Source organism: Toxoplasma gondii, chromosome VIIa, assembly GCF_000006565.2.
Source record: "Toxoplasma gondii ME49 chromosome VIIa, whole genome shotgun sequence".
Taxonomy (NCBI): Eukaryota; Apicomplexa; class Conoidasida; order Eucoccidiorida; family Sarcocystidae; genus Toxoplasma; species Toxoplasma gondii.
Genome location: NC_031474.1, coordinates 2,957,741 through 2,980,322, shown reverse-complemented (window position 1 = coordinate 2,980,322; position 22,582 = coordinate 2,957,741). Strand labels below are relative to the sequence as shown.

General features: G+C 50.8%; 4 protein-coding genes across 4 annotated transcripts; 1 reads left to right on the top strand and 3 right to left on the bottom strand.

Annotated features, from left to right (window-relative positions):
- Positions 1-939: 939 nt before the first annotated feature.
- On the bottom strand, positions 940-2,765 carry TGME49_202860 (hypothetical protein). Its single transcript, XM_002367528.2, has one exon. It carries the CDS (start codon positions 2,432-2,434, stop codon positions 1,910-1,912), a length of 525 nt encoding a protein of 174 aa, XP_002367569.1. The 5' UTR covers positions 2,435-2,765; the 3' UTR covers positions 940-1,909.
- A 1,715-nt stretch (positions 2,766-4,480) lies between these two features.
- TGME49_202870 (SAP domain-containing protein) lies at positions 4,481-8,802 on the bottom strand (the record flags this gene model as incomplete). The annotated part of the gene is made up of 6 exons (XM_002367529.2): positions 4,481-4,624; positions 5,063-5,128; positions 5,566-5,714; positions 6,130-6,180; positions 7,163-7,478; positions 8,008-8,802. 6 exons carry the CDS (start codon positions 8,800-8,802, stop codon positions 4,481-4,483), a joined length of 1,521 nt encoding a protein of 506 aa, XP_002367570.2.
- A 2,964-nt stretch (positions 8,803-11,766) lies between these two features.
- TGME49_202880 (carrier superfamily protein) lies at positions 11,767-17,987 on the bottom strand. The gene is made up of 6 exons (XM_018779227.1): positions 16,288-17,987; positions 15,687-15,840; positions 14,635-15,268; positions 14,113-14,208; positions 12,450-13,790; positions 11,767-11,903 (listed from the first exon to the last, which is right to left on the bottom strand). Exons 1-5 carry the CDS (start codon positions 17,219-17,221, stop codon positions 13,608-13,610), a joined length of 2,001 nt encoding a protein of 666 aa, XP_018637381.1. The 5' UTR covers positions 17,222-17,987; the 3' UTR covers positions 11,767-11,903; positions 12,450-13,607.
- Positions 17,988-18,558: 571 nt separating this feature from the next.
- Positions 18,559-22,507, top strand: TGME49_202890 (hypothetical protein). The gene has a single exon (XM_002367531.2). It carries the CDS (start codon positions 19,345-19,347, stop codon positions 20,476-20,478), a length of 1,134 nt encoding a protein of 377 aa, XP_002367572.1. The 5' UTR covers positions 18,559-19,344; the 3' UTR covers positions 20,479-22,507.
- The last annotated feature ends 75 nt before the right edge of the window (positions 22,508-22,582 follow it).

Sequence of the window (22,582 nt, the reverse complement as noted above, 5' to 3'; positions counted from 1 at the left end):
CGTAAACAAAGAGGGATATCTATCTATATAGATAGCCAGATGCATATTCCTATATATATATATATATATATATATATAAATATACGTATATATATATATATATATATATATATAAATGTATATGTATTGATGTAGGTGCACTGACAATTTAGTGAGCACAAATTGCACAGGAGACACGCTGATGATAGACAGAAAAGCGCAACACCAAAGGGCAATTTGTCGCATCAGAGCGAGGAAATCGGGAGAGTGACGAGGGAGCTGCGCCTTTAGGGGTGGTTGCTGAGCTGATTGTTTCGACTCTGGCGCTGTGCTTGGACGCGCGCGAGACTGTTTCTGCACTGGTTCTTTGCGACTCATTTCTCCGGATAAAAGGTCAGACCATTCGCTCACTTCGAAATCCATCACAGTCTCTCTTTGGGGTCCCCAAAGCGCCACAGCGAGAGCAGAAAAAGGGTACTCTCCACAGCACACTGCCTTCCGTGTTCCTGCCTACGTGCTCCAGAAGAGGAATGCATTTTTTACCATGCATGCACAGAAACGAGGGGCTTTAGTTAGCATGCACGGACAGCAAGGACCGGAATTATTCTGCATGCATCCCGTACGACTGTGCACAACGATGTTACGACAGGGAACACATCCCCAGGGTTTGCCTTCTCCCCGAAAAAGATCTCGAAATATATATATATATATATATATGTATATATATATATATATATATGTATATATATATATGTACAAATGTGAATAAATTTGATTATTGTCGTCTGTAAATGAGAAGTGAGTTTGTGAATAAGCGCCAACGTGTATTTGTCGGCTGAGTGCGCTGTGGTTTGAATTCTTTTCAACAGTTTACCACAGAACCATGCCAAACACATGCGCAGCCAGGCAGGTTTTCGAAGTGTGTGTGAGCGTGGTCACTGAGGGACTCGGAAGGCGTTGTTCCGCGCACTCGGATTTCAATAATTCCGAAGTCGCCATCGTTTGCTTTTCATTCTGAGACTTGAAAGAAAGGAAACGAGGGTGGCACACACTAACGATTAAAGCAGAGACTGAGGACGGAACTGGCGGAAAGAAGAGAGAAGAGAGAAAAGAAACGAAGCGGAAGGAGAAGCACGAGGAAAAAGAGAACACGAAGAGAGAGGCGCGGCAAGAGGTGAACAAGAAGACAGCGGGGTGCGTTGGCAGAGAGACGTCTTTTGCTTCTACAGATGTTGAAGGAGACGAAGGACGACTTTGCCAAGTGGAAGAGGAAAAGAGTTTACTGTGTCCAGATTGGAAAGAAACGCACACAGTCTCCATTTCAGCATTTCACTTGCTTTGCCTCGTTTCTGCCTCCACCCAGGTCTCCATTTCAGCATAAATTTTTTCTCTCCCCTTACGCTTGGAATACCCTTTCCTTTTTATCTCCTTCCCTTCTTTCCACCTTCACTTCAGCCAAAAACATACACTGTGATGCATTTCCTCATTTTGTCTCGGCCCTTCTGTGCCTGATCTCGCGTTCTTCCGGACTGTTAAAACGTTCTCCACGCTCGAGATCCAGAATCCTGCACGCGTCCTTCCTCTCCTCTTCCCCTTCTCCCTCTCTTCTTCGCTTCGACCTCTGTCTTCTCTTGTTCGCTTCAACCTCTGTCTTCTCTTCTCTTCGAACTCTGTTCTCTCTCTTCCGATCTCCTCTCTCTCTCCTCAACCCCCTCTTTTCTCTCCTCTCTCGTCCTCTCATTCAACTATTTTGTCCTCTGTCTCTTTCTGTCTTTTCGGCGTGAGGGAACTCGCTTCTCCTTTTACGTTTTTTTGACGCAAGGTGTCTTTCCCCAGCGTTGACGACTCTGCTTTCTTCTCGCCCCGGCGTATGCAGCCCCGCAAATGAAGTCTACATGCATGCATTGCTTCGTCTCTCGAATCCAGCAGTCTACGAGCCTCCCTTGTCCAAAGCGACTCTCCACGTTCGGGTACCCACATCGAAATCCTCACATCTATTTCCGTATAAATGTACAAATGCATATAGAGTACACAAACTTATATCTGTATGCACATGTATACCCACATCTAGACGTATAGAGATCTGAAAGAACACGAAAACCATGTACATACTCCCAAAATCCGTACACACACATATGCATGTATGTATATATATGTATATATATATATATATGTAGATGTATGCATGAGATGCATGAGATGCATGTGCATGTGCCGGCTGCACGGATGGCACTACGTCAAAGGTCCGGGATTTCGACAATGTACCGAAGCGCCTTCCCGCAGAACATTTGCTATACAGAGAAACAGCACAAGGCTTGATATCTAGAACAAGGAAAACGCGAACACAAGAGCGACAGAAACGACTGTCAAAAACTGGAATGGCCAAAGTGGATCTTTGAGTCGCTACACTCGAGAGGACTCTCCACGCCTGCAGGCAAGGTACGCGTCTACGCATGCACTTCTCCTTACCTCGACGAGCGAAGGCGAGCTCATTCGCGTTCGCCCATTTCCTTACGCCACCCAAAGATGCAGAAAAAAACAACTGTTCTTCTCTTCAGACAACAAGCCTCCCTTCCCCGCGTCCCCTGTCCATCTCTCAATCTGTCCCCTTCTCCACCTCATACACATACCCCAATACATGTACACACTCACACACACGAATGTATACATACATATATATGTATATATACATGTATATATATATATATATATATATGCGCATGGGTGCATGCGCATGCTCGGCTTTACGCCGAATGGACGCCGCACACAGGAAAGGGTGCTGAGGCGATTCGCCTTTTTCTCTCGAGACTGAATTGCCGAGAGAAGAAAGCACACAGCCAAGGGAGTGGAGATTCCCTCAGAGTCTTCAGGCTGTGACACAAACCCGCACACCGTTCCGTCTGCATGCATGCGGGTATTTCGCTCGGTCCGCGAAGAGTCGCGGAGACAAAGAAGAAGCGACAAAGAGAATCTCGAAACGCAGACACGCGCTGGGCGTTAAAAAACGACCGGAAGCAGCTTTTTAAAAAAAAAGAACGAATACTCGAGAAACACACAAGACAGAGAACGAGGACACACCCAAAAAGGACGGGAGAAGAAAGGGAGAGGAACAGATGTCGTCTGCTCTCTTGTCCTCTCCCTCGTCTTCTCCCTTGTCTTCTGTCTCGTCTTCCAGTTCCCTGAGGAAATGGAAAAACCACACGGAAAGAAGCACCGGCGCGGGCAGAAGAGGGGGGCGCAAACCGAGGATATATGGTCTAACGGGGGCGACAAGAAAGGGCAAGGGAGGAAACACCAAGGCCCGAGAGAGCACGCAAATGCACGAAGCAGCCGAAAAAAAGAAAACATCATTCTCCCTCGAACGGAGAAGAAATCGAGATTCGGAAGCGGGAGCGAGAGAAATGCGCGGTGCTCAAGGAGATACTTGTCCGCGGCCACAGACGCAAAACTGCATTCCAGAACATCCCCGAATATAAGGCGACGACAGAGACGCATCTCTTCACCTCCCCAGGTGAGTGGCGCTCTCCACATCCCTCTAGCTCTTAGGGACAGCCTCTTCGCGCCAGCAAATGCCACCGTGAATGTGTGCATATACATACAAGATGAGAGACTTTTACGTATGGAACATACAGATACAGAAAAACATGTATTTTTGCTTGTACAGAATATACGAATGTGACTGGGCAAGCAAAGCACCCTTTCAAAGTTCTTCCCCCAGAACAAGCGCCCACACGGCGGAGAGTCTCCTGTTGCTTGCGAGGGGAACTTCCGCGACCTCAAAAAGGCGTTTCTTGCAAGCAGTGGCGCTGGACGGCCTCGGGTCTCTCTCCGTCTACTTCATTGCACTCCTCCCCTTTCTTTCTCATCATTCGAAACCTGTTCTCTTGGTAAGCAGAGCACTCTCACACGAGAGTGTATCTTTTCTACGATTAGGCTTTTCATCTCTTTCCTTGTGGCAGTCTCCTTTCCCCACCGGGCTCGTCGCTTCCGTGGAACATGCCCTTGCCTGTTCTTTGTCTTTTTCTCTGCTTCTGTCTTTCGCCGCTGCGACGCCCTCTGCCGGCTGCACCCCTGAGTTCGCAGATTCACCCAGGAGACACTTCAGAAAAAAGGATCTGGGCTGTTCAAGTGCCACTGCATGCGACAGCTCGTCACCGTCGCTTCCGGAAACGGAAAGGTCGTCGCTGTCTGCGTTTAACCGCGCCCTCTGCATGCGTGGCTAGCTTCGCGATCTGCACTTGCCGCCCAGTAAACGACATTTCTGCGGTCACTGCACTCCACAGGAAGAACCAGCTGCTTCACATCGCGTCTAGAATCTCTTCTCTCGCTTGCTGCTTGTATGGGAAGAAACGCATGCATGTAGTCGCTGCGGCGCAAGAATCCACCCGCTCTTGCTCGGGAGAGAGAAGAAACAAGAGCCGCACATGCTCCTCTTCACCAGTCCTCCACGCTTGCTCCTCCTCTCTGCACAGCAGCTACGCCGCCTCGCGCCCACGCCCTCTCAGGCGCCGGTAACCTTTACAGGAGGCGCTGGCGACGATGCGGTGCCGCTAGCTGGGCTCGAAAACCTCTGGAGACGCTTCGCCAACTTCTCCTCCTCAGATGTCACTCCAAATCGCTCTGCACGTTTCCTCTTCTTCTCCTCCTGCGAGACGAAGATATAAAAATGAGAAAAACCACACAGCGCCTGTGTACTGATTATATATCTATATCTATATATATATCTATATATATATATATCATTGCCTATGCAGACGCGCGTACACGAATATGTTTGTACCCAGCTGGGTATATATATATATATATATATATGAATATATATGTATACATATAGCTGTATACATCAGGAAATGTAGCTCGACGTGTCTGTCTCACTCAGTGCCTGAATGAGCAGAACATGTACGAAGAACAAAATGTCGTTAAACGAGAACGAGGAGGCACTAAGAGTCCTGCGTTCCCGCGCTCGCACATGCATGCAAGTCTCGTCTTGTGCACACTGGGCGCCAGAGCTCCGACGAACCCAACACCCCCGCTGCGTGAACTGGCGTACGATCACCCGAGACGCAAGCGCAATCGGTCTTACCTCACTGACAATGCCAAATCTTTCCGCCCGTTTTCTTCTTCTCTCTTCTTCCAATTTGTCCACCGGCTGCAGGCAGATGTTATGTAAACCACGCACGCACACAACTTGCACATGCATGCACGCCCCAAGAGAAAAGAACATGATCCCCTGTAGCCAAGGGAACAACCATACAAACCAAATCCTACAGATTTACGAGTATATGCATTTATCTACATGCGCGTGTATTCATATATATATATATATATAAATACTTATCTAGATATATATGTATGTATGCAAATATTTACATATATATATATATATATATATATATGTATATATATATATATATGGCTGTCTTGAGGGAGGCAAAGGCCGTCGCATGAACGGAAACGAACTGTGCACTTTTCTCAGTTTCCGCGCTTTGCTTTGCAGCACAGACGACCCCAGGCAACACCCCCGCCCCCAAGCGTTTGCAGAGAAATTGAGGAAATCTGTCTGCATGCGCCTTGTGGACTTCTCACCAGACTCTGGATGCTGCTGGTCTTAGCTGCACCGGAGGCACTGCCGAACCGTTCAGCTCGGAGTCGCTTTTTCTCTTCCTCCAGTTCGGGGACGGACAGACCGAAGCGTCTCGCTCGGTCGAGTTTCTTTTCGTCGTCAGTCTTCGTACCTTCGAGCAACGAAAGAGAAATCCAGAAAGCAACGTTTGCCGCTTAGTGCAGATCTGCCACTACGCACATGCAAACGGGGACCAAACTGTCTCACCAAGCCCACAGGGAACGCTCCCAAAGGCTGCTGTCTCCTCCTCTGTACAGAAACGCACTACGCCCTTATATTCATTTCCACGAAGAGGACAGCGTATACACATCTGCTCCCACTTACATATTCTCATATGCATGCAGATGAAAACATATAAACAAATACATGTATATATATATATATATGTAGACAGAGAGATTGAGACAGAGTTTCAATGCGTTTGCAGGCGCATGCTTCACAGGTTGGCGTGAAGCTGGAGGGTCACTTGGGAGGAGCGAGCGAAGAAGCGATGATTTTGCACACGAGAGAGGAAAAACAAGCCTCACCGAATTTGGCCTTCCGCAGAGCCCGACGTTCCTCCTCCGTCATCGACTGCGCTGAGAACGAGAGCCGGAACACAAACAGAAACGGAACAGCGCGTCATCTGTTTTCTTCAGATATCACTTTTTCGGACAGAAACAAAGAACATGAAAACCGATGTTGGCTCTTTAAGCGGAGGCGCAACTTTCCACGCAGGTCTCTGGAGATTCCTCTCTCGACGGGCGTTTCTTTCTCCTGCTGTGTTGTGACGACCAAGTAGGCTCTCCTTGAGCTTCGTCATTTCCATCTTCCTACCTCTTTATTGTTCCCTCTTTGATCTTCTTCCCTTCTCATTCCACTTAGTGCTCTAGTCATCTTGCTCCATTTTTCATTTTGCTTCATTCTTCTCCTGCTTCACTCATCTCTTTGAAAATCTTCTCCCTGTTTTCTCGTAAGGTACCAACCTGGCATTAAGAATATAAAGATATTGGCTCTGTACAAATGACCCCACGTTCTCTCTCATCGTCTCTAACGAGACAAGTGTCTCCATCTCTTGCAAATCCACTGCCGTTGTTTCCTCTTCTCTTCTCCGTTCAGTCCAAAGCTTAACTTCTCTTGCATTCTTATCCCCGATTCCTTCTTCATCTCTCTCTGTCTGCCTCTGCGTTCTCCACTTCTCCCTCTTCCTCGTCTCTTCCCCTTCTCTTCCTCATCTCCTCCCTTGCTTTCTCTCTTCTTCTAGAGCTCTCCTTGCCTGTTGCCTCAGCGTGGCTTACGGCCGTTATATGGTTTAGAGACAGAATGCAACTTACCTCCCAAAAAAACTGCACACTAACGTGAACTCATGTAAACTACTCCTAAATACCCCGTTCGTCACGCAACAAGAGGACAAGAGGACATCACGAATTTAGATCGCTTGTCCCAGCTGTCTACGGAGGATACGGTATGTTCTTTGTACCAGTCTACATTGGTGGTTCGTAAGTCGCCTTCCCAGTAACAAACGCGGTCTTCCTTCTCTCCGCCTCTATTTTTCCTCTTCTCTCTGTCTCCTCGCCTTACTGATTTTGATGTTTTCAATTGCCGGAGCCTGGCCTGCTGGCTTTTCCGTCGACCCTGCAGGCACCCCGCAAGCGGCCTTGGCGCCTGCCGAGCCTTCGGCAGACAGAGCCGCGGCTCCCGACTCCGAGAGACCTTCCAAGAAGGCCGCCTCCTTCGCCTCGAAGCTCCCAGAGAGTTCCAGCCCCCCTGCATGCGCGTCTGCATGCGCAGCCTCAAGAGGCGCCGAGGAAAGAAGCGAAGCGTCAACGGCCAGAGGCGCGGCCTTCTCAGACCCCGCCGCCACATCTGCCTGGAGCAGGCGCTCGACCAAGTCCGTCTGAAGAAAACAAGCGAGAGAGAAAAGAGACGAGGGAGACGGAGAAAGGTAAGAACTGTGGGGGACAGCACAGGTTCAGCTGAACACAGACGGAGAGACGAGGGAGGGAGAGAGACAGCATGCGAGAGAAACGGATGATGGCATACAAAGAGAGAGAGGCAACGAGGAATGTGGAGATACACGCCAGGCCTCTATAGAGATGGAGATGAGAGTCCACACAGACGTGAACTAAGGCCTTTCTTCCCCTCTCTGCTCCTCACACGAAAATTGAAGTGAAGACTTCATCCGTGGCATCTTCCTTGTCTCTCTTCTGTTCGAGAAAAGGCCTCGCCACAGCATTAGCGCGAGTCCATGCTTATATCCGTACACAGTAACATATATATATATATATATATATATATTCTCACTAGGAATGAATGCTGATATGTATGTAGCGAAGAAAATCACGTCGACACTCTTATCAATGCGTGCATGCACATAAGGAGGAAGTGGAGTGTCGCAGGAGATCGGATAGATTGTCAAGAGCTACCTTTTTTCCAGTCGTGGGCAGACCTCTTTGGCTGAGAAGGTCCTTGAGTTCCTGGACTTTCATCGACGCATAAGAGGCGCCCTGCGTCGCCGCATTACCCTCTGCGCTCGGCATTTTGAGGAAACAGAGAAGAACAGGGAAAACTGGAGAAAAGAGCAGGGAGAGAAAAGACCGCCGAGAAGGCGAGAGGCTCTCAGGAGACAGGGACTCGACAGTAAACGAGGTGAAGGAGACAAACGCCCGGGAGAGAAGCCGAGACGGAGAGACTCGCGAGAGGGAGGGATGTCGAGAGAAGTTTGTGGGGGAGGGACGAAAACCGAGGAAAGGAGGGAGGAGGGGAAGAACGCAGAGAAAGGACGGAGAGGCAGGGAAGATGCGGCGAAAGAGTAGAACTTTGGAGGTGACAAGAAACAAGAAAAACCACACAACGGAGCTCAAAGAGAGAAGAAGCGCCAGCATACACTGGAACAGAGAGAGAGACGTGCGACAAAAAGAAAAAGACGAGCGGAGGGAATCTCTGTCTCGCGTCCTCTCTGTCGCTACGACCGCGTTCCTTTCTAGCTGCAAGAGAAAACGCCTCCTTTCTTGAAGAGACAAGCGGAACACAACGCGTCTCGGCAGAGGAAGAGCGCGGCGAACGAGAATAGCAAAATGTTCTAAGTGAAAATGGCGTTGCACCAGACGGCTCCCGCGGTGGGTTAGCGTTCCGATGTCTGTACACCGGGCGATGTCAGAGAAGCGGACTGTGTCCAGAAAACGGAGGGACAACTCAAGAAGAGAGATCCTGTGAAGCATGCCAGTCGTTCGAGAGTCAGGCAGTTGTGTTCTCTCCGGTAAGAAGAAAGACAAAGAAAAAGACAACCAAAGTTCTTGCTTTGACAATTCACCGAAGAAACTCGCTTCTCGTTGCCGCGAAGCAAAGGCGCGGTGTGTGCCCCGAGGTCGACGAGAGAGGAGTGAAAGCACACCGCAGAAAAGACCGGAAATGTTGGAAAGGCAAATCTTTTTCAACAAACAGAAACACTTGCATTCACCGGGAAATTCCCTACTCCAGCCAGCGGGGAAGAACGCATTTTTTCGAAAGACCCCCGCCCGGCCTATATTCTGAAAAGGTAACAAGAGAAATTCACTTGCATGTGCGGCGCTGCGATGAGACAAATCGAAACGCGTTTTTAAGAGTTTCTGGGCGTCAGAACAAACCAAGAACCAACGCCTGCAGCAGGGCGACCGCACCCAACATACAAATAAACGGGAGGAACGCTTTTCTGGCGTCTCGGCTCCACACACTCGTCCAGGGAAGCAGAGAGTGGAAGACTGGATTCTTCGATCTTAATAGAGACGGACTCAAAAGCAGATACACAGCATTCTTCTTTGCCATTTACTGCATACAAATACGTATCTACTTATACGTAGTCACATACACGTAGACATACATCGATTCATCAACCTGGTAGATCGAGAGAGATTCAGATTTTACACATTGCAGATACACTGGGCATATCTGCTTAACGCCCGCGGCGAACTTTGCAGGACGCTTTAACGCATCCGCACATATACGCACAAGTACCACATATGCATATATATATCTGTGAGTATAGGTATCGATATCTACCTCTCTCTCTCTCTCTCTCTCTCTATATATATATATATATATATATATATGCTTGACTAGATGCCGGTTGTAGACTTAGGAACGCAATGAAGAAAAAGAAAAGATTTCCACTCCGAGGTGCACAGAGACAGGTTGACTTCTGTCTACGCCGCGCCGACGTCAGCTTTCCTCATGAGGTCCCAATTGCGTGCAGTCTGGACATCTGTCTTCATTTAAAAGCGCGTCAAATAAGAAGCCTGTGCTTTTTTTGCAGTCTCTTGCATTACTTTGTTGTGTATTTGTTCAGAGCAGAAAACTTCCAAAACTCGCTCTTCTCACGCTGCATCAGATAGACTTCCACTTCTTCGTTGTAGATATGGATTCACTTTCGAGCATTTGCGCGTCGCAGACGCTTTGCTTCGGCTGTTTCCGTGATTCTCACAAAAGAACTACGCAGGTGCGAAGAAAATCATCAGCGTACTAACGGAGGTATTCTCTGAGGCAGAATCCCACTCTTCATACAAGCAACCACATATATATATATATATATATATATATATATTTATGTAGGCATGTGCATACAGCGCAGACTAGTACCGTGAGAGATGACTGTGAGCATCGTACAGGGAGAGGTACTCTGTGCAGAATGACCGGTTCTTTTGTTGGGGAATATTCCGTCCGAGATTGATCGCTGAAACCCTGAATAGCTCTTCCCTGCTCGCAGTGTGTTTGTCATGATCATGTGTATGACGGATAACCGTGTCTAGCGGAGAGCGTACCGGTGTGACCGAGGCGAAATGTTCCCTGGCACGTATTTACAACTGTGTGACGCGAACTGGAGAGCACGAGATCCACTACTGGTTCAGACGGTGACAGGTTCCGTTCGTCAGCGTCGTCTCCGCGCTATTTCGAGCGCCAGACACTCTCCTGTCCCTCTTTGAGAACTTGTGGAGAGCGGCCTTCTCTCAGCTCACTCGGTGCCTTCGCGTCTGCTGCGGTTCTGCTCGAAAAGTCAAAAGAACTGCAGAAACCTGGGCAGCATCCGCGGCTGCCTTGGTGGGCAATGTACCCTCCAGTAAGTCATAACTTGGTGACTCTAAAGCGCCTTTTCGCCATCGAGTCAGCACTCCGGAGTGCTTGGCTGCAAACCGCTCCGGATTCACAAAGCCAAACTGCACTACCACAACGCCAGTCTGGGACAAACAACATGACATGCAGTCAGAGAGGCGCTCTCGACAACATACATGCAACTTGACACATCCGACTCATCCGCCGCTGGACAAAAGCGTCTTATTTCACCTCCCACACACATGTACATACATACACATATGTATATATATATATATATATATATATATATATTTATATGTTAATGCTTGCATGCAAATGCGTGCACATGCATGCAAATGCGTGCACATGCATGCAGGTGTGGGCGCATGCACATAGTTCTGTATGCATGGTGGGGTACTCGCATGAGGGCTCTTTCTTGTTTGATCCGGGCAGGGCACTTTGGTTCTGTGGACGTCTTTTTCGTTTTTTGCAATGCGTTCTCAGCCGCGCGATTGCAGCGAACCCACGAGGTGCTCAAAAATGAGGAACATAATTCCATTCTGCAAACATGCCCGCTGCAGATGCACGAAGTAGCCGCCAAAGAGCGAAGGAAATCCTTCCTGTCGAAGCATGAACTGCATGTCGCAAAAGGTGCATGCATCCACACACACACACACACACCTGCGAAAAGATCATTCAACTCCTCGTTGCGGAACGCTTCTCTCTGCTCCTTTCGGTCACCCTCTGAAACACAATTTCCACCAGCATGCGAAACGGCACCAACGATTTGCATGCATCCACTGACAAGACGCGCTTGCGCCTGCTCCTCACACACCGACACGAACCCTCTCCACGTGGCAACAGAGACGGGGCAAAGGAAAAATAGTTACTAACATACACACATACATATACATAGAAATACTTATGCATGTCTATTTACATATATATATATATATATATATATATATATATATATACATATATACAAGCGTCTTTGCATGAGCATATGTACATGCTTATTTACAGATATATGCATATGCATATGTATACATATATATATATATAATTAGATGACTGTGTATGCATGTTCGAAAAGAGGGACCTCGAAATCGATGAAGGCAGGAATGACGACAGGAAAGTCCCGCTTGAAAGAGAAAAAGTTGTCCTACACAGAGGAACAACATACGTAGGAAATTTGCAGGAAATTTTTTCCGGAGTACGGCGAATTTGCAACTTGCTGTCTGGCACGCAAAACCTGAGAGCATTCCCAGCGCACGCAGGTGGAGAACATGCATCTGTTTGACTTCGCTGAGGCGCCTTCTTGCAGAACTCAGAAACACAGAGAAGAAGAAAAAGACCTCCGTCTTCAGATAAAAAGAGCGAAGGCAGGACCGTGTGTCGGCACACATTCACACACTCCACAGGCATCTGTACCGAAACGACACTGTGGTTCGTCATGCATGATGCAGAGACGAAAAAGCACTGCCATATCTACAAATATTCAATATACATATATATATATATATAAATTATATGTATACTTACGCCACCAGTATCTGTGTCACATCAGGTGCAAATATATATTTTGAAAACGAGTGAGTGCATGCACCTTTCTTCAATATCCGACAAACTTCAGACACAGGGAGGACGCCTCCTTGTAAGCCACTGAGCAGTCCTGTACAGCTCAGAGAGAGATCTGCATGCAGAGGGATGCATGCGGTGATGGACGCCTGCAGTCGGGAGAGGGTGGCGTTGAACGGTGAGGCACTGGAAACAGCTCATCTGGGCGACGCCGCCATACCTGGAGAGGGTACGTCGCCGTGATCGCGACGCATTTGGAGACAGCACCCCACACAAAGGGTCTCATGCCGTAGCTGGAACCTTTCTCGTCGTCCTGGTGTCTGCAGTTGCAGGCGAAATAGAAAAACGTAAGGGAGAGAAACATGCGAAAGAGCCAATCCGACCCAGACACGCGGCTTTCCTTGATAGAGCACGCGTCATCGCGCAGGCATTCTGGTGCACACAAGCCAGTTACGCTGAAGTCAAGATCCAAAGCGAGCCCTGTTCTTCGTCTTTACACCTTGAGCCCTCTGAGATCGCTACACGCAAAAGCGCGTGGATCTCCATGAACGAACGACTCGAACGGCGACTGGGGAAGATGCATGCCTAGACAAAAGTCCAGGACAGGGATTCCCGATACATCCACCCACGAAGCGCCGTCACGTAAAGAACTGCGTGCTCGCAACAGACGCGAATACACAGACTACATCTCTATATAGCAAGACTTCAGCGAACGCAGAAAACGCGGATGCACCTGCGGAACCGCATACATAAGTATGAATGAGAGAACATGCACGTACAGAATCTGACGCGGGATCTGCAACGGCCTTTATACCGTTCTCTCTTTATTTGTGTGGCTGCAGCCCCGACGCGCCCCGGAGAGAATGAGCTCTTTCGTTCTGCCGCAGATGGTGAAAGTAAACTGGGAAGGATACGAAGAAAGCAAGAGAACTGTTTCTTAGTTGAAACATGCGTTTTTGAGGACAAACCACAGCAAAGCATCCGTTCGCCTGCTACCGCACGTGAGGCAGAGTGCCTCAGTGGGAGAGACCGCTTCCCCCAAATGTGAGCAGAAGACATGTGAAACGACCGCAATGCAGCCGCAACCAGGCAAGCTAAAATGGCTATTGACAGGGAGTCGTATTAACGCTGCATCGGATTCGAGGCATCCTCCAAGTACAGCAAGGCGACGACGATTGATCGCTTATGAATTCCTTCTGAAGAGACCTTCACAGATTTTGATAAATCGACTTCCTCTTCACCTTCTACATAATCCAAAGGGGCCTGTTCAACAACCGACTTTAATCCCCGCAGTGTTCAACACCGTATCTCAGAAATCGTTCAGCAGACGTTCCGCAGTTCAGCGAACGTGGTGTGGAGGCCGTTCGCCACACACAACTTACCTGTCACTCATGTCCGCGCGTTTCTTCATCTCCTCGTAGACGAGAATCTGCACCGCTGCATGCGGCACGAGCATCACAGCAGGACCCAAGCCTGCATAGAGAGCCGGAACGCCCCCCGCGCGGCGAATGCTGAGGAGACAGTCGAGGGGGTTCCGGTAGTGTGGCCAGCCCTCTCTCCCCTGAGAAAGGAGAAACAAATCTTGTTGAAACAACACTGGTCTGTTCTCTCTCTCTCCACCTGCAGTGAGCGTAACTCCTCTTGTGCTAACAAAGGCGATCTAAAGTGCCGTACGAAAACAAGCTACAATAACACTGAGACAGTGCATACTTTCCTCTCTTTCTCCGTCTCTCTCCTCCTTCTCCCTCCTCCCTTTTCTCTTTCTCCTTCCCTTCTTCTTTCTCTCGCTCTCTCCTTCTCCTTTTCTTCCTGTCTCCCTTGCCTTCCTGCCCCCTGTATGGCTTCACCCTCCCGTTCTCTGCATCCACGTCTTGTTGTCGCACCAGTGTTTCGTAGGCCTGCATCTCCATGCGCGCCTTGACAAGCCACAGAGGATGGGTGATGAGGGTCGAGAAGAATCCGGCGATGATACTCGCAGCCTGAGCAACGGCGGGCAGCATGCAGACGCACAAAACCTGCAAAACTCGCAACTGCATGCGAATGCACAGGACGAAAACATCCAGACGCGAAGTTTATACACAGACGCAAACAACGACGAATCGGTTGTTGCACACAGTGTCTGAGAAGACGGAGATGCGGTCACCAAATAAACGACGTTCAACGCGGATCGAATGTCCGGAATGTCGGGTCGCCGCATGCATGCAGGAGGGCTTCGATAACCAGAAGCAAGGCAAACGAAACAATCTCGAAACAGAGAAAGGTGACGAGGAAACCACTCACGAAAAATAGCACACAACCGCAACCAGGAGAGAGAAGAGACATTCACATCCCGAGCTGCGCTCTGTTTCTCAGGAAATGGGGACCGCAACGAAAACGGCCCTTTGAAACATGACGCCTTCGCTTACAAGATTCGCACGAAACGCGACATTGTCTGTTTCTGCTTCACGCAAAGACAGTCTTTCATTTCCAGGATTCGACTCCGGGTCGCCCCGGGTCGCCGCGAGCAAGCTATTCGCCGTCTCCCCGGGTGTCTGGACAGCTCGGCTTCTGGAGTCTTCCCCGTCAGGCGATTTGCCGGTCGCTGAAGACGCAACAGACGCAGAGGCAGCGCCGCTGTCTCCTCGCCGAGTCTCGGCCTCTTCTCGTGTGTGGGGTCCGACTTCGTCCGTCGCATCTCCGCGTCTGACCTTCGCTGAAATCCACGAAAAAAGGCTTTCTGCCGAGTCCCACCTTGCTCCTCCAGAGGCGGCCTGCGAGCCCGGTGCATGCAGAGCGGAGGCAGAAGCAACTCCTTCGCCCAAGCGAGAGTCTATGTGAACAGCGTCGGGAACAGACACAGAAGAAGAAGACGGAGAAGAGACAAAAGAGGAAGAAAATGAGGGAGAAGCGACAGAAGAACAGGAAGAAGATGGAGAAGAGAGAGACGACGAGAAAGGTGAGGGAGAAGAAGAAGAAGCGAGAACGGCGGACATGGGAGAAGGAGACCAACGCGGAGATGTGGACGAGACCGCTGAGAGTTGGTGTCTCCAGACGTCGAAGCTGAGCAGAGAACCAGCGAATACCGAAAACAAAGAAACCGGTTCCACACTCAACATTTTTAGTCCTTGAACGCAGTGTCTCGACAGTTCTTTCGAATGCAGCGAGTGTGCCCTTTGCGTCTATCAGACGCGCTATTCCCTAAACAGCCCGTGGATAAAAGAAAGCTTCCTAGTCCAGAAACAAAGCTGTCTTCGCTGGCTTTATACTCCACTGTTCCTGCGTCCAGCGTTCTTCTCAAGGCTTGTCTGAACCTCCCTTACTCTCTCTCTTCCTTCCTCTTTTTCCCCCCTTCGTTTCTTCTCTGTGAACCTGTGTTCCTCCTGGTTGCTGTTGCGCCGCGGTCTTTTCGGCTTCGCTGACTTTCTTCTGTGGCTTCGGCGTCTTCGAGAAAGAAACCTGATCTTTCGCGAAGCCTCACAGATAGCGGAAGATACCCCAGGACAGCCCTGAGGCAGCGGCGGTCGCTGACACGCCTTTCCATAATCCTCGAATTCCTTCTGCTCTCCAGATTTCTCGAACTGCTTGAGCAGACGAAGCGTACGCTGGAATCGCGCCCGCCGTCACGGCTGAGACTACGCAGGAGCATTGCATGCAGAGGACAGGGATGGAGGTGAGAGAAGCAAGCCAAACGGAAGCAAGGTCAGTGAATAAAACGAAAGAGAGAGGACGGAGAGCGCGTCAACAGAAATGTACGAAAGGCGACTATCGAATGAAAAGCATAGGCACTGCGAATCTCCAAGCCGACGCCAGAGGCCCATCCAAGCAGAGGCAGAAACGCAGAGCGACGGGAGGGCAACAGTGAGAAGAAGAGAGAAAACCGAGAGGGCGAGAATGAACAAGAGAGGGACGACAGAGACAGAAACGCAGAACGACGCCGAGAAAGGAAGAGAAAAAGAGGGATCGGCGAAGTTTGAATAGCTTGTTCGACGCTGAGTCACAGACCTATTCGAGTGCCTAGTTCACTCCTGAGTGTCAGTTACAGAGAGTCCTTTGTTTGCAGCTCAGCCCGTTTGTCTCACCTTGGAGTCGCGTCTTGATGAGGTCTAGAGGATGCAGAACACAGCAGGTGACCACGGCTGCGAATCCCGACGCGAGGGCGCTTTTGTCTGCTCCCACAAACCGTTTTGCCCAACGTGGATTCACGTTTGCGTGCTCCGTTTCCGGTGGCTGTACACCTTGTTCGCTGCGGGTTTCTCTGGCCTCCGGGCGACGCGCAGTCGAGGCAAACAGAAGAGGAAAGGGAGCTACATGGGAGGCGCAAGTCGAGGACGAAGGGAGAGAGGGGGAAGAAGAGGTGGGCTGCTCAGAGGAAAAGGATCGCGAAGACTGCGGAAGTGACTGGCAGAAGACAGGGAAGGACTGAGGAGGACGACGAACGGCGGAAGGAACTCCAAAAGGACCCGACGGACATCGAGCCTTCAGAAAGAAACGAGAGGAAGAGGAAGCACACGAGGAAGGACGGAGGGAAGAAGGAGAGGACGAAGAGAGGGAAGAAGGAGAGGACGAAGCAGCGAGAGAAGGAGAAGGGGAAGAGAGGGAAGAAGGAGCGGATGAGGAAGGAGAGGAAGAAGCGGATGAGGAAGGAGAGGAAGAAGCAGGGAGGGAAGAAGACGAGAAAGAATGGGGACTCAGCGTGGTGACGCGAAATGAGCACAGAATGCAAAGGGGAGAGAGCGCTTGAAGACTCGCCCCTGGATTAAAACTGAGGGAACGAGACGTCGGAGAGGCACTCGCATGGGAAGGTTCTGGCAGGGGAGAGATGCGCAGTTTGTGCCGGTGGTCCTCTGCCGTCTTGGGGGGTGGGAGATCTGCAGGCCGCGAAGCGTTTTCTCCCCTGGAAGCACGCAGCATGCGCGCGAAAGATTGCGGGTTTCCCGCAGACAAGGCAAAAGGGTCAAACGGAGGGATGGATGCGGAAAAGCGATGGATGCATGCGTCTGTAGAAGGCTCCATTGTGAGTCCAGAGGTCGACGGCGGGGGGCGGAGTCTTCGGGTGTACGTACACAGGGTCGACTGTGGCTAGCCAGGCGCAAGCTCAGACAGAAGCGAAACCGGCCTTGGAGAGGTGCACGCGACGAGGCCGTCGCCGCTTCCGTCGACTCCGCGCGAGTCAGCGAGACGCGTATGTTCCGGGCAACGGAGACGAGTGATCTTCTTCGAGAAGAACTGCGACCAGCAGACACGTGAGAGTCACGCAGCGGGGACCCTTGAGGCAAGTTCTACAAGGAGGGCACGATGGAGCGTCCACGCCAATGCAGAAGCCGAGGAAGCAGACAAGGAAGTCGTGTGTTCCACAGGTCAGTCAGACTTGACGAAGAAAGCTCCATTCCACTCTCGGGCGCGCGTTCGCCGGTCTCTGCTGTCTCCCGGGTCCCGTTGTTTTTGTGGTTGCTCTCTGCATGTCCGTTGACACTGTTGTTTCCTGTATTTGCCATTGAAAGTCGAGCGGAAATGCCCAGACATTAAACCAGTCTCTTGGCCGACGTGAGCGTGAGAATGACTCCTCTTTCTTCAAAGCAAAGCACACACTGAAACGCGCATCTGTCAAGGAACGCAGAAGGGCTTCGGGACTCGGCACAGACCAGCGTCAACCCCGACACTCTGCGGATGGGAGCGGCAAGGTGGACTCGCGAGACCCTCGCGATCCATTCAGTGTTTTCGCGCAGAACAAGTTTTGTCTTTGCCGGCACAGAGACCAAATGCTCAACAGAGGGGCACCTTTTCGTCCGAGAAAAGAGCTTTCTCCGTGTCAGGGCACGACCTCGCGCACATGCAGGCCCAGCAGCCACACCGCGGTGTGCGGCCGACGGAGAAGACCGGAACGCGGGGAAAAATCCACGACAGACCCTGTGTGTGTGGCGTGTCCCTGCCACAGAGGAAAGAGCACCTCTCAAACAACTTGGCCGGTCTGTCTTGCATCTGACTCGGTTTTTCCATTCCCAGCAAGGGGAGAGGACGCGAGCAGCGCGCTACGCGCCCGACGGCGCGACTGGTGAACTTGACTACTAGTGTACATGGACACAGAGTTCTCTAATTCGTAAAGGGAACTGCGCATGCAAGCCATCTCGCGGCCTATTTGGATTGGTTGATTTGCATTAAAGATGAACTTTGCCTGTAGCGTCCAGTTGAGCGCACACACGTTCGAACTAATGTAACAATATAGAAGCAAGGGTGACTCGAGCGTCTAAGCGCGCATGCACACTGGCTTGTTGTGAGTGAGTTTGAATTTCTTGCCAGGCAGCACAGCAGAGCCGGTCTGTGCGTGTTCCGCGCGTCTCGTTTAAAGTGGCACTTCTTTTTGTGACAGTGTCTTCCTCCTCAGTGTCTCTGCTCTTGTCGCGAAGTGGAAAAAACTGAAAATCTGTACAGGGGGGGGGAAGAGACGTCGAAGAAAACTCGTGGTGCACTCTGTTTCCCTGTCGGGACGCGGGCGACACACAATGCTTGTCTCTCACGTGACGATGTTGTGCTTCGCTGAATTTCGGGAGCAAAATCCCTCTCTTTTTTACTGACTCGAGTTTTCTGGACAAATAAACACAAAGAAGGGGGCGGAGAAGAGATCAGGCCGTTCAACCTCGCCGCCTCTGTGTCGTCACTGTGGTTAACGGGGTTCGATGAGCATGCGGCTGTGTAACGCCCCCTGCTTCATTTTCCCAAGGCGAATCCCGTTTCCTCACTTTAGAAACTGAGGTCTGCAAGTGAATTCCTCCGGGAAGTAACTCTTTTGTTTTGCATGCATGTGGTTGCTTCTGTGTGTCGTGCCTGTGTGAACAGACTTGCTCCCCAGGTTAGCGTGTCAAACAGAGCACCTTTCTGTCTTCTCTCTCTGCACCTCCCCCTCTTTTCCTTGACCTCACTTGAGAGTTGTTGGCACCATCCGCGTGTCTGCGTTGTCTTCGTTTTCCGGGGACTGTCGCCACGCCGCCTTGCACTCCTGGATTCGCTCTCGAAGACGGCAGTTTCTGCTGAACGCAGTTCTAAACAACCAGAAAGTTTGCGCTCAGTCGAGGGACTGAAACGACGACGCATGTTGCTTAAGCCTAACGCTTGAAGCCTGTGTTTCAACAGTCTTCAAAATGCCGTTCGATCCCAGTCGCTGGATGACGCAGCGGCACTCGCACCCGCGCATAGGTCCCGCCTACCAAGCGCCGATTCCGGATTGCATCAGAGATGTTTCTGAGTCTCCCCGTGTGCCCGCTGAGTGGCTAGAAGGCCCGTGCGGCATTCCCAACGGCATCGCGAGCAAAACCGACGGTTCCGTCGACCGCGGACCGCGCGTGCACGCTCGCATCGCAGGCAGTCAAGCAGCCGAAGGTCGGTGCGTGGACACCAGAAAAGAAGAAAAGGAAGAGACAGAAGAGAAAGGAGGGAAGGCAGACGGAGACGAGGAACGTCGAAGAAGACCTGCATGCGTCGCGGGACTCTCGGAGGAGTTCGTATCTCACCTTGCCGGCCGGCAACGAAGAAACTCGGCCGGAGTCGCTGGTGGCTCAGGTGTACGTACACCTCAAGAGGCTCGCGGACAGCCAGAAGAGTCGGCGGGCAGCGCGACACTTTTGACCGGAGGCGACATTGAAGCGGCTTTCGGCGGCCTTTTGGGTGAGGGTGATGCAGAGGTTGAGGATGAGGACTTTGCGGAGAAGACCGAGTCCGACTCTAAAACGGTTCTCACTACAGGGCGCGGACACGCGCAGTTCACGACTTGGCCGAGCTCTGGTCGGTTGTCAGGAGAAGCCTCTGCATCGACAGGGGGAGATGCTCTGGACGCGTCAGGAACTGGAGGGGAGTCTTCGTTGGCCGCTTCTTTGCACGTGGAGATCAGTGTCTCGGCACAAGCTGCTGACGAAGAAGGAGCAGAGTTTGTGAGACCGCCGGACGCGGCGGAAGCGCTTCTTTCTGTTTCGGCGGATGCGCACCGTCCAGAGCAGTTCGGTGGGGATTCACCGCGTCAACCAGGAGGTCAGACTGAAGATGAAACGGGAGGAAGGTTCCTCGAAGAGAAGCAAAGCGTCAACGCGCGTGAGTCAACAGCACGAGGCGAGCTTGGGAGTGCTCTCGTCACAGAGGCAACGTCTTCAGAAGGAAGGGGAGGCGCCAGTTCGCAACTGAAGCATGCATGTGAACAGAACTGCGGCAAAAAGGAAGGAGAGCCAGAATCGAAGCGGCCGAGGCTCAACCAGGAGGAGGGAGGTGAAGGTGAATATGCGTGAGAGTGGACGATGAGTCGGGGTTCGGAAGTCTTTTTCCCGAGAACGAACGCGATTTTGTGTTCTTGGGGGTCAGATCAAAACAGTTCACGTGTTTCTCGACTCGTATAAACGACAGAAAGTAGAAGATACCGAAACCTCTTGTAATGCAGCCTCTGAAGAACGGCTTAAAACGGAACACGAACTGAGTTGAATAACACAGGCACGGCTGAACTCTGTGTTAGGTTCAATGTCCAAGGCAGCAGTGGGGACACGATGGCTTAGAGCCTAGTTAAGATGATAATTGTTGGAGACACATGGCCAACTGAAGACCGTGGATCAGTATCATCAAGAAAGAGAGGTCGCGGATCCGGGGGTCGACCAAGGCACGTTGAAAATTCAACGGAGAGAGAAACAGCCGAGCAGAGGGCGGGACGTCTGCACGAGCTGGGAGCTTCTCTAGAAGTGAAACAGTCGGGACTTTGCGTTCGGGTCACTTCCGTGGTTCTGTAACGTCGTGGGGAATGACATTGTAAAGCACCGGCCCAAGAGGTCGAAGAGAAGCATGTGGTGATGGCCGCGACACACGAATGCAGGTCTTCGAGCGATACATCACTGCTTTCGTGAGAAAATATGACGCCCAAGTTTCTGGGGCTGCACAGGAAGAGGCTACAGGGTGGAGTAGGGCAACCGCCGTTTATGTGCAGCCCCTGTGCGTGGATGGAGACAGAGTCTCCAGTTCTGCCGTGTTTCATAATGTTGTGTTTTTCCACGATCAGCTGTTCGTGTTCTCCCCCTGCTGTATGCATGCCTTCTGAAGGACAGTGGTAGTTTCTGTTTGGGGGGCTTGTCCCGGTAAATCACACTCGGCCGCTATCTGCACCCGTCCAATTCCGTTATATTCCTCTACATGCATATACATGTATATAAAGAATAGGTGTATTCGCAGAAATGCACGCACGCGCTTCTCTGTCATTTACAGAACACTTGGGCACCTCTCAGAGACGCCTTTGGTGGGAGTGGGGTAGATGTTGTCCAGGGTTTCTCGTTTTTTGGTCGTGTGTGGCCGCAAATCACCGTTGATGTAGATGATATACACAACGCGGCAAACCGTGCACTTCTCGGATGTGAGAAGGCCAAAGTGTAGTGGAATGGGAAGCATTTTAACCGGCGTCTCGCTCTTTCTTCGTCAAGCGTCTGTCCTGGCACCCAATGTGCACTGACCTGTGGTCACGTCAGGTCAAAATTGATGCGGGTTTGAGCCGAAGCCCCTCGGAGTTCTCAGGCGAGGAAGCCATTGGACCACCTCTATTTGCACAGTCGCAACAACCACAAAACTAACAACAGGCGATTCACAGAGAGTTGTGGGTCCTCAGGAACTATAGCCCACGACACCGGCTAATACATACACGCGTGGACACTTGCAAGTATGCACATGTGCATAAACTTGATACTTTTTCGGCCCACGATGCCATTCATTGCGGTAGAAAGGAGTCAGGAGACTGTTCAATTTGGCTGTTCAATCGCTTATTTTAAGAATGGAAACACGAGAGAAGCTCGCACGAGGTAACTGGAAGATTTGCCGTCGACAGCGGTGCCGAATCTATATTTTGATCGGGATTTAGGGTTCTTCGATTAACGCAAATACGATTGTGAAAGTGCTTGTCCTTTGATGTAACTCCTGTCGGCGTTTCACGAGACACTCAACAAAAATATACGTCTCTCCGCAAAAGGAACATGTTCCAACCGAACAGAGGTGGCTTCAGCTCGTTCTGCGTGAGACGCACGAGAGAGCCCTTGTACACGGATTCCGTTTTTCAGAAAACACGGTGTTCGCTAGATCAACCTAACAAACTGCCTCACAGAAGAGAGGAACAAACCCCGAACCACGTCTTGTTTCCATCTGGCGTTCCTTCGGTTACAAGTTTCACGGTCGTTTTGTCAACACTTAAGCGGTGTGTTGGACCCTGGCGCAGAGTACCGGACATACGTATGAATCCGAGCACCCGCGTGTATTTCAGCATCTTCGCTCTAAACGGTATCACGTGTACACAACCTTACACATTTATATTCATATATATATATATATATATGTAGGGATAAGTTTCTTCACAACGAGAAAGTTCTC